Source organism: Sebastes fasciatus, chromosome 8 (genome assembly GCF_043250625.1).
Source record: "Sebastes fasciatus isolate fSebFas1 chromosome 8, fSebFas1.pri, whole genome shotgun sequence".
In the NCBI taxonomy this organism is placed as follows: Eukaryota; Metazoa; Chordata; class Actinopteri; order Perciformes; family Sebastidae; genus Sebastes; species Sebastes fasciatus.
Window position 1 is genome coordinate 20,456,636 of NC_133802.1, and position 18,944 is coordinate 20,475,579.

Consider the following 18,944-nt stretch of genomic DNA (forward strand, 5'->3'; position numbering starts at 1 on the left):
CCTAAGGGGTTGCCACCCTCACTGGTGCGTCTGGATTTAAGAGAGAATACGATCACAGAGGTCTTAGAAGGAGCATTTGCCAACCTGACTAAACTCGAGTATTTGAACTTGGAGTGGAATTGCCAGCGTTGTGACCATGCAGCCAGGCCCTGCTTTCCTTGCCCACAAAATCTCCCTCTACGCCTACATCCAAACTCACTCTATGCTGAGAACAGCTCCATCACCTTCATAAGCTTGAGAGGAAACTCTCTGAAAACATTCCCAGAGGGTCTTTTTCAACCTTTGAAGAAGTTAAAGGGATTGGACCTCTCCGACAACCTCCTGGCGTATGCGATACGTAACGGCACCTTCTTTGCAGAGCTGAAGGGCCTCACTTGGATTAGCCTTATCTATAACTATGAACCACTGAAGACATTTCCGGAACTGCGCCTCTCCCCGCATATTGGCAATATGTCTGGTCTAGAAGGTCTTCTTCTGAGTGGTAACTTTTTCCACACGCTTTCAGGAGAGAGCCTTAAGGTTGTGTCCAAACTTCAAAACCTAACGAAACTAGAACTGAGAATGAACTTCATCAATACTTGTAACTTGACGTCTCTGAAACAGTCACCATCTCTCATCAATATCGACCTCTCCCAAAACATGCTTAATTTCCTTCCGTGCTGCTCGAGTCCGTTGTCTGAGATTGCGGCACAGGAAAGCTGTCGGAGCCAGAACTCGTTTACACATAATTTTCCAGACCCACCCCTTATGCTAATAGACCGAGAAGCCACATCTGGAGGTGATACCTGGGAATCCAACCAGTCAAACAGGCTGGATTTGTTGGAGGACAATGAGTCACAATTCAAATCGCTATACGACTTTAAAATCATTTTCTGCAAGGGCAAACTGACGTTTGACCTGTCTCAAAATGACATCCTGTCTATTAACAAAAAGGTGTTTGTAGGCATGGAAGATGCTGTTTGTTTAGACCTTTCCTTCAATTACATGAGTCAGGCATTAAAGGGCGGGCTGTTTAGTAGCATGAAAAAAATAGTTTTTCTTAATTTGTCATTCAATAGACTGGATTTTTACTATAACGAAGCTCTCAGTGAGCTTAAAAGCACTCTGAAGGTTCTAGACGTTAGTAACAATGAATTTCACTTCAAAATGAGGGGCATGGGCCATCGTTTTGAGTTCCTTCAAAATCTGACAAACTTGGAGGTTCTGAGTCTGGCGAACAACGGCATTGGGATGCGAATAGATCAGAGGCTGATCAGCAGTTCTTTGAAGTACCTCTACTTCTATGGAAATCACCTGGACATCATGTGGGACTCTGATAACAACAAGTACACGCATTTCTTCCAAAACCTGACAAACCTCACCTACCTTGACATCTCCAACAATGATCTGAAAGCAATCACACCAGAAGTGCTGTGTAACCTCCCAGGAAGCATGGAGACTCTCCGCATCTGCAACAATTTTCTGAAATATTTCCCATGGCAAAACGTCTCGGCGTTCAGCAATTTATGTCACCTGAACCTCAGTCAAAACTTCCTCTATTATTTGCCTTATAAAGTCATAGAATTTGGAGCAAAATTTACTCTCTTGGACCTCAGTCACAATCGCCTTAGTATCATCCCTGAGAATTTCTTCAGTATGGCGAAATCCTTGCACTACCTGTATCTCAACCACAATCAGATCAAAGCGTTGAACCATCAGTTTCTCCCCGCCCCCTTCAAAAATGGAAGCGCCCTTCAGAAACTCACCCTGCATGCAAACCCCTTTAAATGCGACTGTGATACGTCATGGTTCGCGGACTTCTTGCGTCACACTCCAGTGCAGATCCCTTACCTCACCACACATATACACTGTGATTACCCAGAGTCCCAACAGGGCCGGAGTATACTGTCTATGGACCAGCGTTCCTGCCAGGACATATATGGTGGCTTAGCCTTCGTCGTCTGTTGCTTCTTGGCTGTGACGTTCACTGTTCTGCCCCTACTGAAGCATCTCTATGGCTGGGATCTGTGGTATTGCTTACAGGTACTTTGGGCAGGACATAAGGGCTACTCCCAGCTCGCCGGTATTGATTCACATTATCAATACGATGCTTTTGTGGTGTTTGACACCAGCAACCGGGCTGTGAGGGATTGGGTCTACAATGAGTTAACCGTCAATCTGGAGAACTCGGGTCAGAGGATGTTTTGTCTCTGTTTGGAGGAGAGGGACTGGATTCCTGGGCTTTCCTGTATTGAAAATCTACATAATGCTGTCTACAGCAGTGTGAAGACGGTGTTTGTTTTGTCCAATGGTGCCACTGGCGGTGAGACGGTGAACGGTGTGATCCGCCAGGCTTTCTTCATGGTTCAGCAGCGGCTTCTGGACGAGAAGGTCAGTAAAATTCACTTTTATATTTCCAAGTGCATTTTAATTTTTAAATAACTAATAAATAATTTATTCAATTTTTTATTTTTAACTCTATATTATCTCTGATTTTATCCAAATAAGGTGGATGCAGCTATGATGGTTCTGTTGGATGAGATGTTTCCAAAACTGAAGTACCTCCAGCTGAGGAAACGGTTGTGCAGAAAGTCTGTGTTGTCCTGGCCGAGAAACCCAAGAGCTCAACCCCTTTTCTGGAACCGAATGAGAATGGCATTGTCGTCAGATAACCTCAAATTCTATGACAACAACATGAGTGAAAGTTTTATATGACTTCCTTTTAACTGCTGATAGAGAGCAGTTGTAGCCCTTGTCGTTAAGAATCTTCCCATTACATCATTTTGACAAACTTACCCTCTCCTTAATTGTGTCACATAATGTAATGATACTCGGTTGATGTTTGTAATACCCTATGTAACTATCATTTTTTAGATTAAAGGTTCTATATATATACGGGATTCAGAGCATTAATATAGCAGCAAATAGCTATTGTCTATGTAAAGATATAGAGGAGTAATGTCTACCTGAGCAGAGAATGAAGTCGCTCTCCCTCTGTATGTGTTGTAATCTGAGCTTCTCTGTGCTTTGTTGACATAGCCGGCCAGTCGTGCTTTTAGTACATGTGAGCCTCACTGTTGTGCCTTACTGGCTAGCTAATGGCCGCCGCTCTGCACTGCGTCATACGGCGGTTACCGCTGATAATGGTGTACCGACCCACGTCGTCGTCGCAGAAGCGTGGCGCCCACCCACCAGTCCCCTCCTCAGGTAAACACTGTTAGCTCTGTCACCACTGTTGCCACTGTTTGTACTGTTCATGCTGTTGGCACCGTTAGCTGCTAGCCACCATGTTGAGAGCCATGTGGAGGCAATAGAAATGCTCTGAATTCCGTATTTAGCACCTTTAAAATGTAAGCGCTCTTCAATGTGCTGTAAATATTTTACTAATGATCTTATACTGCACTAGAACTTTTACTCTTGTGTGTTAAACTCTATTTTAGCTTCTATCCTAGCTTTTATTTTTAGCTTGTTTTTATTTTCTAATCTTTAATGTTTTTGTTTTTATAACTGTTTTAATAATGTCTTAATGTTCTTTTGCACTTTGTTGCAATGTTCTTGAATGTTTATGTAAAGCAATTTGAATTGCCCTGTTGCTGAAATGTGCTATACAAATAAAGGTGCCTTGCCTTGGCTTACTTTTCAAGATTGTGTTCTGTTGTTTTATCTAACAAAAGTTGACGCTTTAATACTTGTCTTCAGAGAGTTTGAGCCAGGTAGGGACATGTTGCTATCGTGGGCTGCAAAATGAATAGAGACACTGTACATTGTAAATTGGCATTGATATTGGACTATACAAATAAACTTCACTTCACTTGACTTCACTTGTTTTCACATGAGTAGCTTGATTACTTAAGATTACATCCTTTCTTACAAAGGAGTAATGTAGTGTGTTTGTATATAAATGCCCCCACTCCTGATCTCAAAATTTCACTTCTCTTTGGTTAGATGTTGGCAGGAAATGAAACTGATAATTGTTTCTTACAGGTCACAGATGGCTAACAACAACATGTTATGCACCCATTCAAAGTAAGAAAGGTCACCTGTGTCATTTCTCGAGAACTTTAAGCGGAAAAATTGGGACAAATCTGGCAACACCAATTTTCAAAGCAAGGAAGCTTTACATAAGTAATCCTGCAAGCTCCTGACCAGAATAGGCGATTCAAAGATAAATGACAGATGTGCATGCAAACCTATTGAAAGTTTCATAAACAACACCTGATGTGCAGTGCTTCTGTACTGTACACTTACACCTGAGATCCCTAGCCTATTTCATTTCTTGTCTCGTGGTCCGGGAATTCCATCTGACAAAACGGCATCTCTTTTCTGAGAGTGAAACCTCTGACCAAAAATAGTTATTTTTACTCATTTTCTGTCTGAGTTATATTGAGTGAATGAACAGTGAACTGAACAGCTGCAGACCTCTAACAGCCTCCTCAAAGTGCCCTGTCCAAGGTGCACAGTTTTTAGAAAATTTAAAAACCTTTGGCTAAATCCACACATGGTGTTAAACCTGCAGTAGGCAGAATCTTTTTGGCATCATTGGGCAAAAATTCCATAATAACCTTTCAGGATATTGTAATTCAAGTGCTCTGATAGATAACTAGACTTCTGCACCTCCTCATGGCTCTGTTTTCAGGCTTTAAAAAAATCTACCCATGACGGGAGACTGTGGACGATCACAGGTCATTTCAGAGAGAGAGAGAGCGTTCCTATTGGCTGTTCAATCAAACGGAGGCAGCTGTCAATCACTCAAAAACTCAGATCAAACGGTCAAACTAGGCAGCGCTGATCAAATATGAATCAATATTCTGTTACTGTTAATGCCTATTTCTTGCCTCAAATGTTTTCAGAAACATCTGGTAGTGTACTGTTTAGCATGTAGAATGAGAAAGTGTGCTCCGGCTTGTGGGCGGTGCTTGGTATTTCCTCAACTGATCTCAACATGGCTGCAGGGTCACAGACTTTCTCATTTTACAGCCTTTAGTACACTACAAGATGTTTCTGAAAACATTTTTATGTGTGAAATAGGCATTACAGTAACCGAATATTGATTCATATTTGATCAGCGGTGCCTAGTTTGAAGATGATCACTATATCCTGACAGTAGTGCATGAGATATCATGTGCCTCTGTGTCCTCCGGTGCTCTTAATGGCATCTGCAGGATTTCACAGATCGTAGGAAAACAACCCATAAGAGCCAAGCTGGAGCCTGCCGTCTATGAGCCAGCTGTCAATCACTCGCGAACTCCAATCACACGGTCAAACTAGGCAGCGCTGATCAAATATGAATTCATATTTGGTTACTGTAATGTCTATTTCACACATAAAATGTTTTCAGAAACATCTTGTAGTGTACTAAAAGCAGTAAAATGAGAAAGTTTGTGACCCGGCAGCCATGTTGAGATCAGTTGAGGAAATATACCAAGCATCGCCCACCAGCCGGAGCAAACTTTCTCATTTTACAGCGAAACAGTACACTACAAGATGTTTCTGAAAACATTTGAGGAGAGAAATAGACATTACAGTAACAGCATATTGATTCATATTTGATCAGCGCTGCCTAGTTTGACCGTTTGATCAGAGTTTTTGAGTGATTGACAGCTGCTCAGAGATGGCAAGGCTCCAGCTCAGCTCTGATTGTTTTTTTTCCTCCGATCTGTGGTTAAATCCTGCAGATGCCATTATAGGAGCACCGGAGGACACCAGAGGACACATGATGTTTTTTTCAGATTACCTGTCTAAACCCACTATACTGTCAGGATATAGTGACCGTTTTATAAAAAAATAACTTTTTTTAATCATATTTTGCTCCATTTCTATACCCACTGCAGCTTTAATTTAATTCACTTGGCAAATTTTTAAATTAAGATAAATTAAGATAAGATATTCCTTTATTAGTCCCGCCTTGGGGAAATTTGCAGTACAGCAGCAAAAGGGGGATAGTGCAAAAAACAAGATGCATCAGCTAACAGTAAAAAAAACAAAAGAGCTAAACAAAGTGTAACAAAATATGAACCAAGGAAGGAAGTATAAAAATAGGAGCCTTATATACAGTATTGACAATAACCAGACTATTAACAAAAAACTCCTCACCACCACCACCCCATGGGTCATATATGTGGTTCATAGTGGATGCATTTAAGGTTTACTGCTGACTGACTGACTGACTGGATGTGTCCACTGAATCTGCAGATGTGCATGTTGTCAAGTTGTGCTGCAGACTAAATGGAGCAAGTTCAGGGTTGTTTTTATTAACACCAATTCATACAAATTCAGCTCAAACAGCAGTCATAGAAAAACTTGCATGATTAAGAAACTGTGTAATAACCCAGTGGTTCCCAAACTGTTTCAGGTCAAAGACCCCCCTAAACTATCACATTTTGTCCCAGGGTCCCCCATCTAAGATAAGATAAGATCTTCCTTTATTAGTCCTGCAGTGGGGAAATTTGCAGTGTACAGCAGCAAAGGGGATAGTGCAAAAAACAAGATGCATCATCTAACACAGTAAAAAAAAAAAGAGCTAAACAAAGTGTAACAAAATATGAACCATTTAAATAGAAGGAAGTATAAAAATAGGAGCAGTATATACAGTATTGACAATGAACAGACTATTAACAAAATTGCACAAGGGGAAAATGATATTGCACAGTGAAAATTAATGAATGAATGAAATTCCACCTGTAAGGGTCCCTGTATAGCTAAAACCTTACACAAGTAACCAACTCGACGCCCATGTAGGTGTAGTAGCCTATGAAAAAAGCAGAAACCCTCCCATCCATCCTTGCTGCTCGTGCTGTGCCCCACCACCACGCCGGTCGCGCACGCGCCAGCTTGTGTGAGAGCGCGCGCCCACGCGGACCCGATGGCAGGACAGGTCACGAGAGAGATGAGCCGATGAAATCATGGAGCCTCGCTGTGCAGAGGAGGTCGGAGTCGGAGGACAGGGTACGGTCGGGACTTCACGGTGATGGAGAGCTGCCTGTCCGGTAAGCTAGAGAGCAACACGCTGCCTGCCTGTGTGCACACCTGCACTTTTATGGCATATCATTTGACAAACATTATTAAAACAAAACTGTGCTTCCAGTTTTGTGTGTGGCAGATTAATTATTATGTAAGGTACTAGCTCTGAAGTCATGTAGCCGTGCGCATATGAGCAAGAAACTAATCCTTCATCATGCCGCCGTGGTGGTGGTGGTCGTAGTAGAGTTATTCAGGCGGTCTGTGTCTCCACTCGTGCAACCACCCGTGAAATATACCAGTCTACTTTATAGTTTGCACGTTATAACGTTGGTGCTTGTTGAGCTGAAATGTTCTCATGCAAATGAACCAGTTATACGCGGTTGCAGTTTGGGTGGTGCCTCGAGTTTTCTCTTCGCTGCAACAGCTGGCTGCCAACTCATGAGTGTAAGTGCAGAGGCGAAGTGAGACGTTTTTTCTACTTTTTGGCATTTTATTTTTGTATTTTTAATCAATCCTTTTTGTCTTTTTTGTCAAAATGATTTGACAAGGATTCATACAGCTCCGTAAACTTAAACACAGAAACACAGACCTCCATCTTAATGCTATAATGATATTTGATATATGTAGACAGAGCTTCTGTAGGAGCAATCTAACATGTTTCCTTGTTTTAAAGGGTTATCTTTGTGTTTTTATTTGAATCATTCATTGATTTTTTAAATATATATATATGTATATAAAACACAATTGGTGTACCGAAATGATACAGGCTGGTACTTGCTGGTTCCATTGCTGGCACACACAAGGCTATACAATTCATTGTCTCAAACAATGATGGATAATGATGGATTGACAGCTATGTTTATGACTGACAAGCAGATTTAACCAATCTCTCAGTTGCATCCTATTGCAGTGACTCAAAGCACCCAATCCTCTTGGATTAGAGGAGGGATTATGATTTGGATTTGCCTCTGCTTTGCAGATAGTCCCCAATATCTGGTCCATCATGCATGGACTGGGGTCGTGCTTACTTTGATTCCCTGGGGATATTTATTTTTGACCTATACTTGTATTAATGTGTGGCTTTTTGCCTCTTTAAGACAACAAATGACCCATTATTGTGTATGATATAAACTAAGGCTGTCAATCGATTAGATTATTTCATCGGGATTAATCACAAATTAATCACACATTTTTTTAATCTGTTCAAAATGTCCCTTAAAGGAAGATTTGTCAAGTATTTAATACTCTTATCAACATGGGAGTGGGCAAATATTCTTGCTTTATGCAAATGTATGTATATATGTATTATTGGAAATCAATAAACAACACAAAACAATGACAATTATTGTTCAGAAACCCTCACAGGTACTGCATTTAGCATACAACAATATGCTCAAATCATAACATGGCAAACTCAAGCTCAACAGGCAACAACAGCTGTCAGTGTGTCAGTGTGCTGACTTGACTATGACTCGCCCCAAACTGCATGTGATTATCATAAAGTGGGCATGTCTGTAAAGGGGAGAATCGTGGGTACCCGTAGAACCCATTTTCATTCACATATCTTGAGGTCAGAGGTCAAGGGACCCCTTTGAAAATTGCCATGCAAGTTTTTCCTCGCCAAAATTTAGCATAAATTTGCAGCGTTATTTAGCCTCCTTCACGACAAGCTAGTATGACATGGTTGGTACCACTGGGTTTCTTAGGTTCTAGTTACATATGATGATAGTAGTTCACTCTAGCTTTAAAACTGAGCCCGCTACAACCTCTGAAAGATTGTTGCGTTAATGCGTTAAAGAAATTAGTGGTGTTAAAAGTATTTTGCGTTATCGCGTTAACTTTGACAGCCCTAATATAAATATATTGTATATTACTGTATATACTGATTGTATCCTAATATGGGCATAGTTTTAACATGCTGTACTTTCCAACTATGATTTAGCCTAAATTCCAAGTGCCTCCTCTGGTCCATTTTTAGTCGAATCCTAGGGTATCCTATGGTGGGTATAAAGTCTGACAATGAGCTTTGCAAGTGCCCGAGAGGGATGGCAGATAATACTGGTTTTCCAATTCCCTCTGCAGTCTCCATTGGCCATAGCTCAGGTTCCTTCAGATCTGAGCAGGCATTATAATCCATGTGCTATATGGCGGTAGATTGAGTGCTGTCCGTGGTGCTGAAATGGTCAAACTTGTCCCTCTACCTGTTTTTTTCTTTCACCATCTACTGTGGTGGCTTCTGTACATAATGAGTGAGAAACCAGCAGTATGCTACAGCAGGATTTGTCTGCTCTGAGGTTGTGAAATTAGATTTTTGCATGTATAACTAAAATCATAATAACACACTTACTGGGTAATTTATAGAAAAGTCTATTTATAAAACTATGTAAAAAGATATATATATTTTATTTTTACTCAGTAGGCCACATTCTGTTTGAACCTGGTATTTCTGCACAGTTGCAGATAAAGATCAGACTACACTTAGTATTATACTATTTGTAGAATTAGATTCCAGTGGTGGCCGCGTAGGATTGTTTCCGACTCGTGTGATCCAAACATTCCCAATAACTCCAGAGCATTGTAAAGTCCAAAAGTCAAAAGTTATTGAAAAAAATTTGCTTGGCGTATCCGTCAAGACGTCATCACTTTATTTATGTTGACGAAACTGACAAGTTATTTTCAATAAAGAGTATTAAAGTCCATTATTCAGCCATTGATTTAATAAAAAAAAAGACAAACTAATTCAATATGACTGAATCACTTTATTTAAATTGAGGATTTTGTTTGAGGATTTGTAATTTTTTTGGGGGTGATGACATCACTGAGGATTACAGAGTACTGTAGTCATTTTAATTTTATTTTCATTGGTACTCAACCCTGCTCCTGTGGACCCACGGTCTTGCTTATTTCCCGTAGCCCCGAGCTCTGCCCACACCTGATTAGCTGAGGCAGATGTTTTTAGTTGATCAAGAGCTGTTGCCTTTCAGCCCTTGATTGGCCGCACCTGAGGAGCAGGGAAAGATGGTGAAAAAGCAGGACTGTAGGTTCCAACTTCCCAGGAGCAGAGATGGAAACCACTGAACTAGATCAAGAATATAATTGCGATGTACTAAATATAAGTCTGTGACTGGTTCTCTGGATTATTCAGTGCAAGAAATGATGGTATTCATCACTCTTTAAATCTGTCGGGTCTTAATTATTTCAATTTCAACCATGAACCATGCAGGGCTGAGTAGCAAACAGAAATTTGGCATTGTTGGTCAGATTTGTAGGCTTGGTTACTTATTCATATTTTCCTCATTTAAATCATAATTCTGCCAGTTTTAGACTGTTTTTTTTTTTTTTTTTTAATTTAGGCAAAGTTCTTGTACAGGTGTTTGTGTTTAGACAGTATTTGACATTTGAAAAGTTTTGAATATTTTGTTAAAGAAAAAAAGGGTTTTGGAGAAAAACATGTTTATATTGCTAGGTAAAGTAACAAAAAAGTTGTTTTGGTATCAGTATGAAACTTGGTCTTATATTGACAATAGTATAGTAAAATGATAACCAACCCTATGAACCATGTAGTGATGCTGCTTTTGATATTTATTTTTATATGACTGGATCTGAATATTTGTCCTTCTGTTACTTGTCTAGAATCCATGATGTCCTGCACTGTAGCTGAAACCACAACTCCTCTGGCCTGTTTGTCTGGGAGCCCTCTAGCCAACCGCCACTGCCGTTTTCTTCTAATAGAACTAAATGAGACTCAGCCTCAAGCCCTAAACAATCAGGGATGGACAGGTGAAAACTGAGAGGCCGAGAGGTGGCCTTTGTTCTAAACCTTGTCATCCATTCTTGCCCCATAAAGGGACATGAAAATATTCCCAACCTCTTCTCAGAAGTCCACTTTTGCCATATAAAAAAATGCCTTTAAACATTAGAGCCAAGCCCGCGCAGACCAAGCTGCTAGCTGGCCCAAAGAGTAGCGGGCACACCGATGGCAGCACATCTCATTCACGCTTTTCCAGATCCCCCAAACAGGGGAAAGGCAAACAGGCTGTAACCTCAGCACTAGGTTCCCGCTCGGGGCTGGAATCAGGCTCTGTGTCGGGGGGTGCGCCTGCACCAGCGCCTAAAGTGTCTGGAAGTGAAGGGTCGGTGTCGAGGCCAGGTTCAAAGATCAAACCTGGCCCGGCAACAGAGAAAGGAGCAACTCGTGGCTCAACGACAGCTCCGGGGGGTAAAACCCTGTCTATGGAGAACATCCAGTCTATAAGCGCTGCCTATGCCACTTCAGGCACCATGTACCCCTGTGAGCGAGATTCCTTGGAGCCCTCTGGTGGGTACCCGAAAGGCACCATGACGCTGGGCAGGAGCACCAGCCGCTCCTCCTACACTAACCGGACAACAGCTATGGGCAGCACCCCAAACATCACCTCCTCTGGGCTGCATCACTCGTCAGACCCCTACGTAGACCAAACCTTGCATCCCGCAAGGACTTCCAGTCTGCGGCGCCAGTCTGGGAGACATCCACAGGCACCGGAGTCGGCTGGACGGGGAGAGGTTGCCTCGTTTGACCTCCAGTCTCAGCTGAGGGAGCTGCAGAGGGAGAATGACACCCTGAGGAGAGAGCTGGACGTAGGGAGGGATGGAAGGACGGGCCCCAGCATGAACAATGTCAACTTCTGGAGCCCAGATGTGAAAAGAGACAAGGGGGTGAGGCGGGAGGAGGGAGCGAGGACCTCGGTACTGAAAGACCAGTACAGGACTAACCATGAGGATTTGCAGGTGAGAAAAATGATTGTTTCAAAAATGCTATATTTCTACTTTGAAGAAAAACACTCATCTTCACAGCGTTTCACTGCATCAAATGCTCAACAACTTCAGTATTCAACAGTAAGTCACTTTAACACCAGCACATTTTATTAGAGATTTTTTCAATTGGTGGAAATCTCATTTTGAAGCAAAGCTCTTTGATTTATCTGCTCTCACATTCACACTCAGACTTTTTTTTGTTGACCCGCCCCTCTCCTCTTGCACATTATACCTCTCACATCATCATACCTTTTGTTCCCATCTTCAAGGTTGCATGGAAATGCTTCTGTGCAGTTCATTTGTAAAGATGCTTGCCTGGCTCAGTGCTGTCTGTGTTTCCATGGGAACGTGCCCTAGTGGCAGCCATTCAGCGGCAGCGTTAGTCAGACTCTAAAAAAGCTCACAGCTACTCCTGCAGGGATAGTGACCAGTCTGTCCTGTGCCACCTCTCCCTGGAGACTGTCCCACTCAGTCTGAGGCATTAACTGTGTTTCTGTCTCACTGCATAGCTACTGTATATCCGCTCATTCCTTTTCTGTCTTCCTTCTCGTTTCTATCCCGCCGGACTTCTGTTTCTCCATTTGTCTGTGTGGCATTTTACTTCCTCGTGTGTCTGTGTTTGTCTGGCGGAGAAATATAAGTGTTTCTCTTGAGATACAAGACATATCTCATCCTCTTTCACACTATACAGCTTGTGTACCTTCTGTTGAATCTCTTTACTGCTCTCTCTCGCTCTTCATCTCTCTCACACAAGCATGCAAAAACTTTAATCATACTGTATCTACGCTCTCCCACCTGACTCCTCCCTCTTGTTACCAAGGAGCCACCACTGCATTTGTATTTATAGCGTTTTCATCTCACATTGTCATACAGTGCGAGAACACTGTGACACACACACACACACACACCCACACACACTTTTCCTGTGATTTTTAACATAATAAAATCAGAAAGTTTGCAAATGAATACAGAATAACTTTGTTCCTTCAGGAACATAGTCATTTGCTGTGTAGCTTTATAGAGTTTCGATTGATAAATGTTTCTCTAAATGCTACTTGAACAAGCAGAATTGCATGTGCAATTGCATGAAGTTCTGCATTTACCACTAATCTAGGGCTGCAACCAACGATTATTTTCATTTTTGATTAATCTGTTGATTATTTTCTCGATTAATTGATTCGTTGTTTGGTCTGTAAAATGTCAGAAAATGGTAAGAAATGTCAATCAAAGCCCAAGATGATGTCCTCAAATGTCTTGTTTTGTCCACAACTCAAAGATATTCAGTTTACTGTCATAGAGGAGTAAAGAAACCAGAAAATATTCACATTTAAGAAGCTGGAATTAGAGAATTTTTACTTTTTTTTTTTTTTTTTTATTACTCAAACCAATTAATCGATTATCAAAATAGCTGCCGATTAATTTAATAGTTGACAACTAATCGATTAATCGTTGCAGCGCTACACTAATCATTCTCTTCTTTAAGACAAAGGCCATATGCACACATTACTCACACACACACACACACAACAAGCTGCACACACTACATTTACCACCCACAAAATGCCAGAGGGATTCAGTAACGTTCATAGACATTAAATGTGTTTGTCGCTGAACTACTGAGGTTGAGATTCTCACGTCTGTGGCATTAAAAAGGAGCAGCACAGTCAATGTTACCAGTCTCTGTGTATCTGCAGGCACTCGGCCCTGACTGTGATAGATGGATGTGTTTGTTTCAGTTCTACTCCTTAAGGCGACTGACCCATTCAACGAGTGTATTACTCTTTTTTTTCCAAGTGTCGGCTCACTGCTCTCTCCCACACATCTTTTCTTACTTACACCCTTTTCTTCTTTTATCTTCGTTTATCTACTAAAACCCCTCACAGTACAGTATCTGTAGATTTATGATCACATAACCCTTATGTGAGCTTACAAGAATGAAAGGTGTAGAGAATATATTGTAGCAGTATTAGTTCATTTTATTAATGGGATCAAATCTTGCATCATAGCATCCATTTAAATATCTTGGGGAACAGTTGCATAGGCAAAGTCTCCATTTGCATACTTGCCAACTCTTCCGATTTTACCGGGAGACTCACGTTTTTCATTGCCCTCTACCGGTTACCTCACGGGGTCACAATTCTTCCGTATTTCTCCTGATTTATGACAAATGTTCACACCTTTTTATTTCCTTTTCATTATCACAACCTGTTTCTGGCACTGTACAGCGTGTATAAGCCCTACTGTTTCCACCCGGACGACAATAAAGCTACACAAGATGTCGTTTCCCGGTGAAAGAGATGCTCGCGACACAGCGTGCAGCGCCCAAAGTTGGGCTTTGCTCGACGCAGCGAAAAGCCATTGTGGCACGACGCTTGCCATTAGAAATAACGGGTTTCAGAGTGCAGTGGTGCCGTTGTCGTGTTTTTGTCTGAAAGGGCCTTCAGTGACTGAGAGATGGAGAGTAGGAGAAAGAAATACTCAAGCAGGGGAAAAAAATTAATGAAAAGAATCTGATGAATATTAGTTTATGCCAGAGATTTACACAAATTTATGCCAGAGGCGAGAATTATTCAGTTTTCTTTCCTGAGAATTAAAAGTAAAATTAAAAGTAGGCCTATTTAACATAAAAATGTTGTTTCAGTGTACTTTTTTATTATTTTCATTCTTTAAAAGTCACCAGAATGCAGACCCCCTTCTTTGCTTTTGAACTCCTTCCTATTAAATAATTAAGTAAAAAGAAAAAGAAAAGCACTGATAAAAAACATTAAAGGCACAATTTATGATGTGCCATCCTGCCCTCATACGTAGCCTGTAGTTTTTCCTCATGCTGAACTCAACTGTACTTGATCACTCCTCTGAATTCACAGCATCTTATTTCACCTTTAATGTTTCCAGCAAGATTAACAAAACTGAAGATCATACTAAAAATCAATGTGACATACACCCACCAGTGATGTGTCCAATTTTAGTTGTCATTCAGCTCTGTTGTTACCAAGTAAGTCAGTTTGCTTTACCTTAGTTTATATATCTACTAGGGCTGTCAATCGATTCAAAATATTTAGTCATGATCGCATGATTGTCCTTAGTTAATCGTGATTAATCGCAAATTAATCACACATTTTTTATCTGTTCAAAATGTACCTTAAAGGGAGATTTGTCAAGTATTTAATACTCTCATTAACATGGTAGTGGGCAAATATGCTTGCTTTATGCAAATGTATGTATATATGTATTATTGGAAATCAATTAACAACACAAAACAATGACAAATATAGTCCAGAAACCCTCACAGGTACTGCATTTAGCATAAAAAGTATGCTCAAATCATAACATGGCAAACTCAAGCTGTCAGTGTGCTGACTTGACTATGACTCACCCGAAACTGCATGTGATTATCATAAAGTGGGCATGTCTGTAAAGGAGACTCGTGGGTACCGATAGAACCCATTTACTGTACATCCACATATCTTGAGGTGAGAGATTTGAAAATGACCATTCCAGTTTTTCTTCGCCAAAATTTAGCGTAAGTTTTGAGCATTATTTAGCCTCCTTCGCGACAAGCTAGTATGACATGGTTGGTATCAATGGATTCCTTTTCTAGCTTCATATGATGCCAGTATCTTTACTCTAGCAAACTGAGCCAGCTACAACCTAAAAGTCTCAAGGTGCGTTAATGCCTTAAAGAAATTAGTGGCGAATTTGCGTTAACTCATTATCATTGCGTTCATTTTGACAGCCCTAATATCTACAAAAGATTAGTCATTATAAGACATTATATGACTCACTCTTACGCCCCCCCCTTTCTTACAGACACGCACACACACCACACACACCTAGGGATGGTTCAGCTCCAGCTGATAATGATGGGAAATTTGATAGCAATATTGATCCCTTATTAAATTGAATTAAACTTCTCTCAGAGTGTTTACAGCCCTGTCATATGAAGTCAGAAATAATAAGCCCAGTTTCTTTCAATCACTTATTTACTTTGAAAATGCAAAAAGCTATACCTCATTTATAAGATGTTATTCTAACTCTTATCTGCTGTCACCCCACTCTCCCTTATCACCTCTATCCCCCCTTCAGATTATCACTTTTCTCCTCTGTTTTTCTTCCCCTGTGTTTTGCCCTTTGAGACACTCTGGGAAGAGTTCAGTCTGACAAGACAACTTTTTAATTAGCATGAGGAATGTCACCTTTTCTCTCAGCTGCGATGACCAGAGCTGTCCCCTAACCATCTGTTTGTTTGGTGCATGTGTGTGTGTGCGTGTGTGTGTACACTTGTACATATGTATTTGTGTCTACAGTCTTGGCTGTGTGTATGTGAGTGTGTATGTGCGGAGGATTTTCCACCCACTCTGACTTGATATTCAGCGCTAGCTTGTTGCATTGATTATCCATGTTCACCCTCACCTTCCTCCTACATCTCAACTCCGTGTCCTTGGCGCTCTCCACCTTCTGGACTCGAGCAGAGGAGTATAAGAATGTTTGAGGAAAAATTAGTAATATCTTCACACGGAGGAAAAGATTTGTAATTTAACTTCTGTTTAGTGTTTTGTGTCAATTAATCTTTGGCATAGTCTCTGTTGAGTGTTTCTATTTCCTTTTATGTGATTTCCTTACAGCCTTTTCTTACCCTGCTCGGGGCCCATTTGTGCCACTTAGTAATGAATTGTTCAAGTGATAAAATGTATTGACGAATCAATCAGAAATTGCATCAGTAAACTTCTTCAGTCCGTCTTTACAAACTCGCATTGTGCAGACGTTGTTTAAACCAATAAAAATGAATTCAAGACAGAGGTTTTTTAAATGTCACGCCATGCTGCATGTGCAATGTTTTATTCATTAAGGACTCAACTCTTGATTATTCTTTTTTATCAGTTTGCTTTGCTAATGTCGAAATTGTATTCTTGATTAATTATTGATATGTCAGTTTATTTATCTATCGATTATTGAGCGGCACAATTGGGACCCCATGAAGCTCATTGCATTCACCTCCTGCAAACATAAGTCATTTTTGATACCTTCTATCTATTCTCCCTGTGTTTTGAAGAGAAATGGCACCCCCTGGTGGCCAGAGCATGCAACCATCACCCAACAGCTTGAAGTTATCTACATGATGGTTTGATATTCAGGGTATACTGTATATCTGCTTACTGTTTTGGCTTTATGCATGTGCGTGTCTTTCTTATGTCACATCTCCCTGCTGCAGCCTGTGGAAATCAGAAGAATCAAGGTCTGTTTTATGTACCCCACTATAAACTTTTTCATGTGTGTCGTCATGTGTTTAGGAATTTTGAATATGTGTCTGTGTGTTTGGTATGTTTATGTACTTATTGATCTTTCTCTCTTTGTAGCAGCTTCCGTTGACCGTTCAGGAGCTTCAGGAGGAGCTGAGGGCTCACAGGGAGATGAACAGTCGCCTGCAGCAGCAGCGCCAGCAGAGCAACTCCGGCTCTTATCGAGAACTCCACACAGACCAGGACCACAGAGGGGGTCTCAGCCCTGGCCACAGCCCCAGACAAAGCTCCGCCAACCTGCACAGCGCTGGACCGAAGAATAGCCCGAGAGTAAGCCCATCCAACACCTACAATCCGAGGCAACAGGAAGCTGACGGTCATCATCCACAGCCCCGGTTATGGCTGTAACAGCGCAGTAGCTGCGCAGAGAATCAGCCCCGCCAACACCCTTCAGCCTGGGCCGAGGAACAACTCAAATCAGCCCTTCTACGCTCCGAGCCAAAGTCCGGTGGCAGCGCCCAGCTCTGGTTCACTTCGGCCTGGCAGCCCCTGCCAGGTGCCCGGGTGTGACGGCTTCTCCTCGCCGCCTCCTCTGGATCCATCAGAGGCAAATTTCTTCCGGCTGCAGTCGGAGCACGAGCGGCAGGCCAAGGAGCTGTTCCTGCTGAAGAAGACCATGGAAGAGATGGAGATGAGGATCGATTCTCAGAAACAGACTCTGGGCTCCCGGGACGAGAGCATCCAGAGGCTGCTGGAGATGCTTCAGGGCCAGGGCAAGGGCCAGGGCCAGGGCCAGGGCCAGGGCCAGGGCCAGGGCCAGGGCCAGGGCCAGGGCCAGGGCCAGGGCCAGGGCCAGGGCCAGGGCCAGGGCCAGGGTCAGGGCCAGGGCCAGGGCCAGGGCCAGGGCCAGGGCCAGGGCCAGGGCCAGGGCCAGGGTCAAGTAAGTTCAAAGTCAAAGTCAAAGTCAAGGTCAGGGACACTGGGGTCGAGGACAGCGGACAGGTATCATAACCATGGCGGCACAGGAGGCTGAAGCGCAGCTGGAGAACATGCATGTGAAAGAGGTGGGTTATCACTGCGCATATTTTTGAGTGGGTGAATGGTACGCGGTTTACGTGAACCATTCATCTCTAGTATCAAAGTGGTTTTAACAGTAGGGCTGGGCAGTATTTCAATATTTATTATCTTTCACTTTAATAAAATCATGTGAGTTTTTCGATATTGCAAATCATAGTACACAACCGTCAATACAAAGCAATAATTGTGTCGGATCTCCATCAGCACATGATGGCTAAAACATGTGATTTTCAATACCAAACAGATATATATGAATGGTTAAAAGTGAAATATTTTTTCAGTATCGTACTCCATACTTAAATACATATAAGATCTATTTGTTTCATGTATTTTTTAAATTTGCATATTCGGCGACGAGATTAATTTTGCTGTGCAAATGTTATTAATGCATTTGGTATGTTGATATGTACGTGTGTGTATGTGAGTGTGTGTGTGTGTGTGTGTATTATGTAGAGTGTAGGGAGCAGAAAGCAGCTCAGCAGGTCTTATCAATGGGCCAGATTAACATACGGAGAGCTCTAAGCCTGTGTTCAGCCATGCAGTTTTACAATATGACTCGGTTTGTTTGTCAGTGTGTGTGTGTGTGTGTGTGTGTGTGTGTGTGTGTGTGTGTGTTGTCCTGGATATGCACATGCTCATATGGCAGTTGCTCATATGCCTCTTGTCTGTGCATTTAGCATTTATTCTACAACATGTGGCGTGCAGTGAGCTTGTTGTGGAATTAAAAAATTCTCAGTTTAAATACAAGAAAGAATATCTTATTGGTATCTTGTTTTTTTCTGTCTTCCTCAGAGACTCAATTACATTTTTGATTTGATTGAGAATTTCAAAGCAGCAGCCAAGCACTGTAGCACAGGTGTGTCTGTATCCTCTGCCAGGAGGGCTCTGCTCTTT

General features: G+C 41.8%; 2 protein-coding genes across 2 annotated transcripts in view; both read left to right on the forward strand.

Annotated features, from left to right (window-relative positions):
- tlr9 (toll-like receptor 9) overlaps nucleotides 1–3,616 on the forward strand; it is a 5,058-nt gene extending 1,442 nt beyond the window's left edge. The window contains 4 exon segments of the mRNA XM_074644201.1: nucleotides 1–778; nucleotides 1,059–1,082; nucleotides 1,085–2,370; nucleotides 2,488–3,616. Coding sequence (XP_074500302.1) covers nucleotides 1–778; nucleotides 1,059–1,082; nucleotides 1,085–2,370; nucleotides 2,488–2,694 — 2,295 coding nt within the window. The 3' untranslated portion in view covers nucleotides 2,695–3,616.
- A 3,133-nt stretch (nucleotides 3,617–6,749) lies between these two features.
- The window catches only part of LOC141771955 (ERC protein 2), a 177,140-nt gene continuing 164,945 nt past the window's right edge, over nucleotides 6,750–18,944 (forward strand). Inside the window, exons 1-4 of the mRNA XM_074642504.1 lie at nucleotides 6,750–6,965; nucleotides 10,573–11,706; nucleotides 17,091–17,377; nucleotides 17,409–17,913. Of these exons, the coding sequence (XP_074498605.1) occupies nucleotides 10,843–11,706; nucleotides 17,091–17,377; nucleotides 17,409–17,913 (1,656 nt within the window). The 5' untranslated portion in view covers nucleotides 6,750–6,965; nucleotides 10,573–10,842. The remainder of the gene's footprint in view (nucleotides 6,966–10,572; nucleotides 11,707–17,090; nucleotides 17,378–17,408; nucleotides 17,914–18,944) is intronic.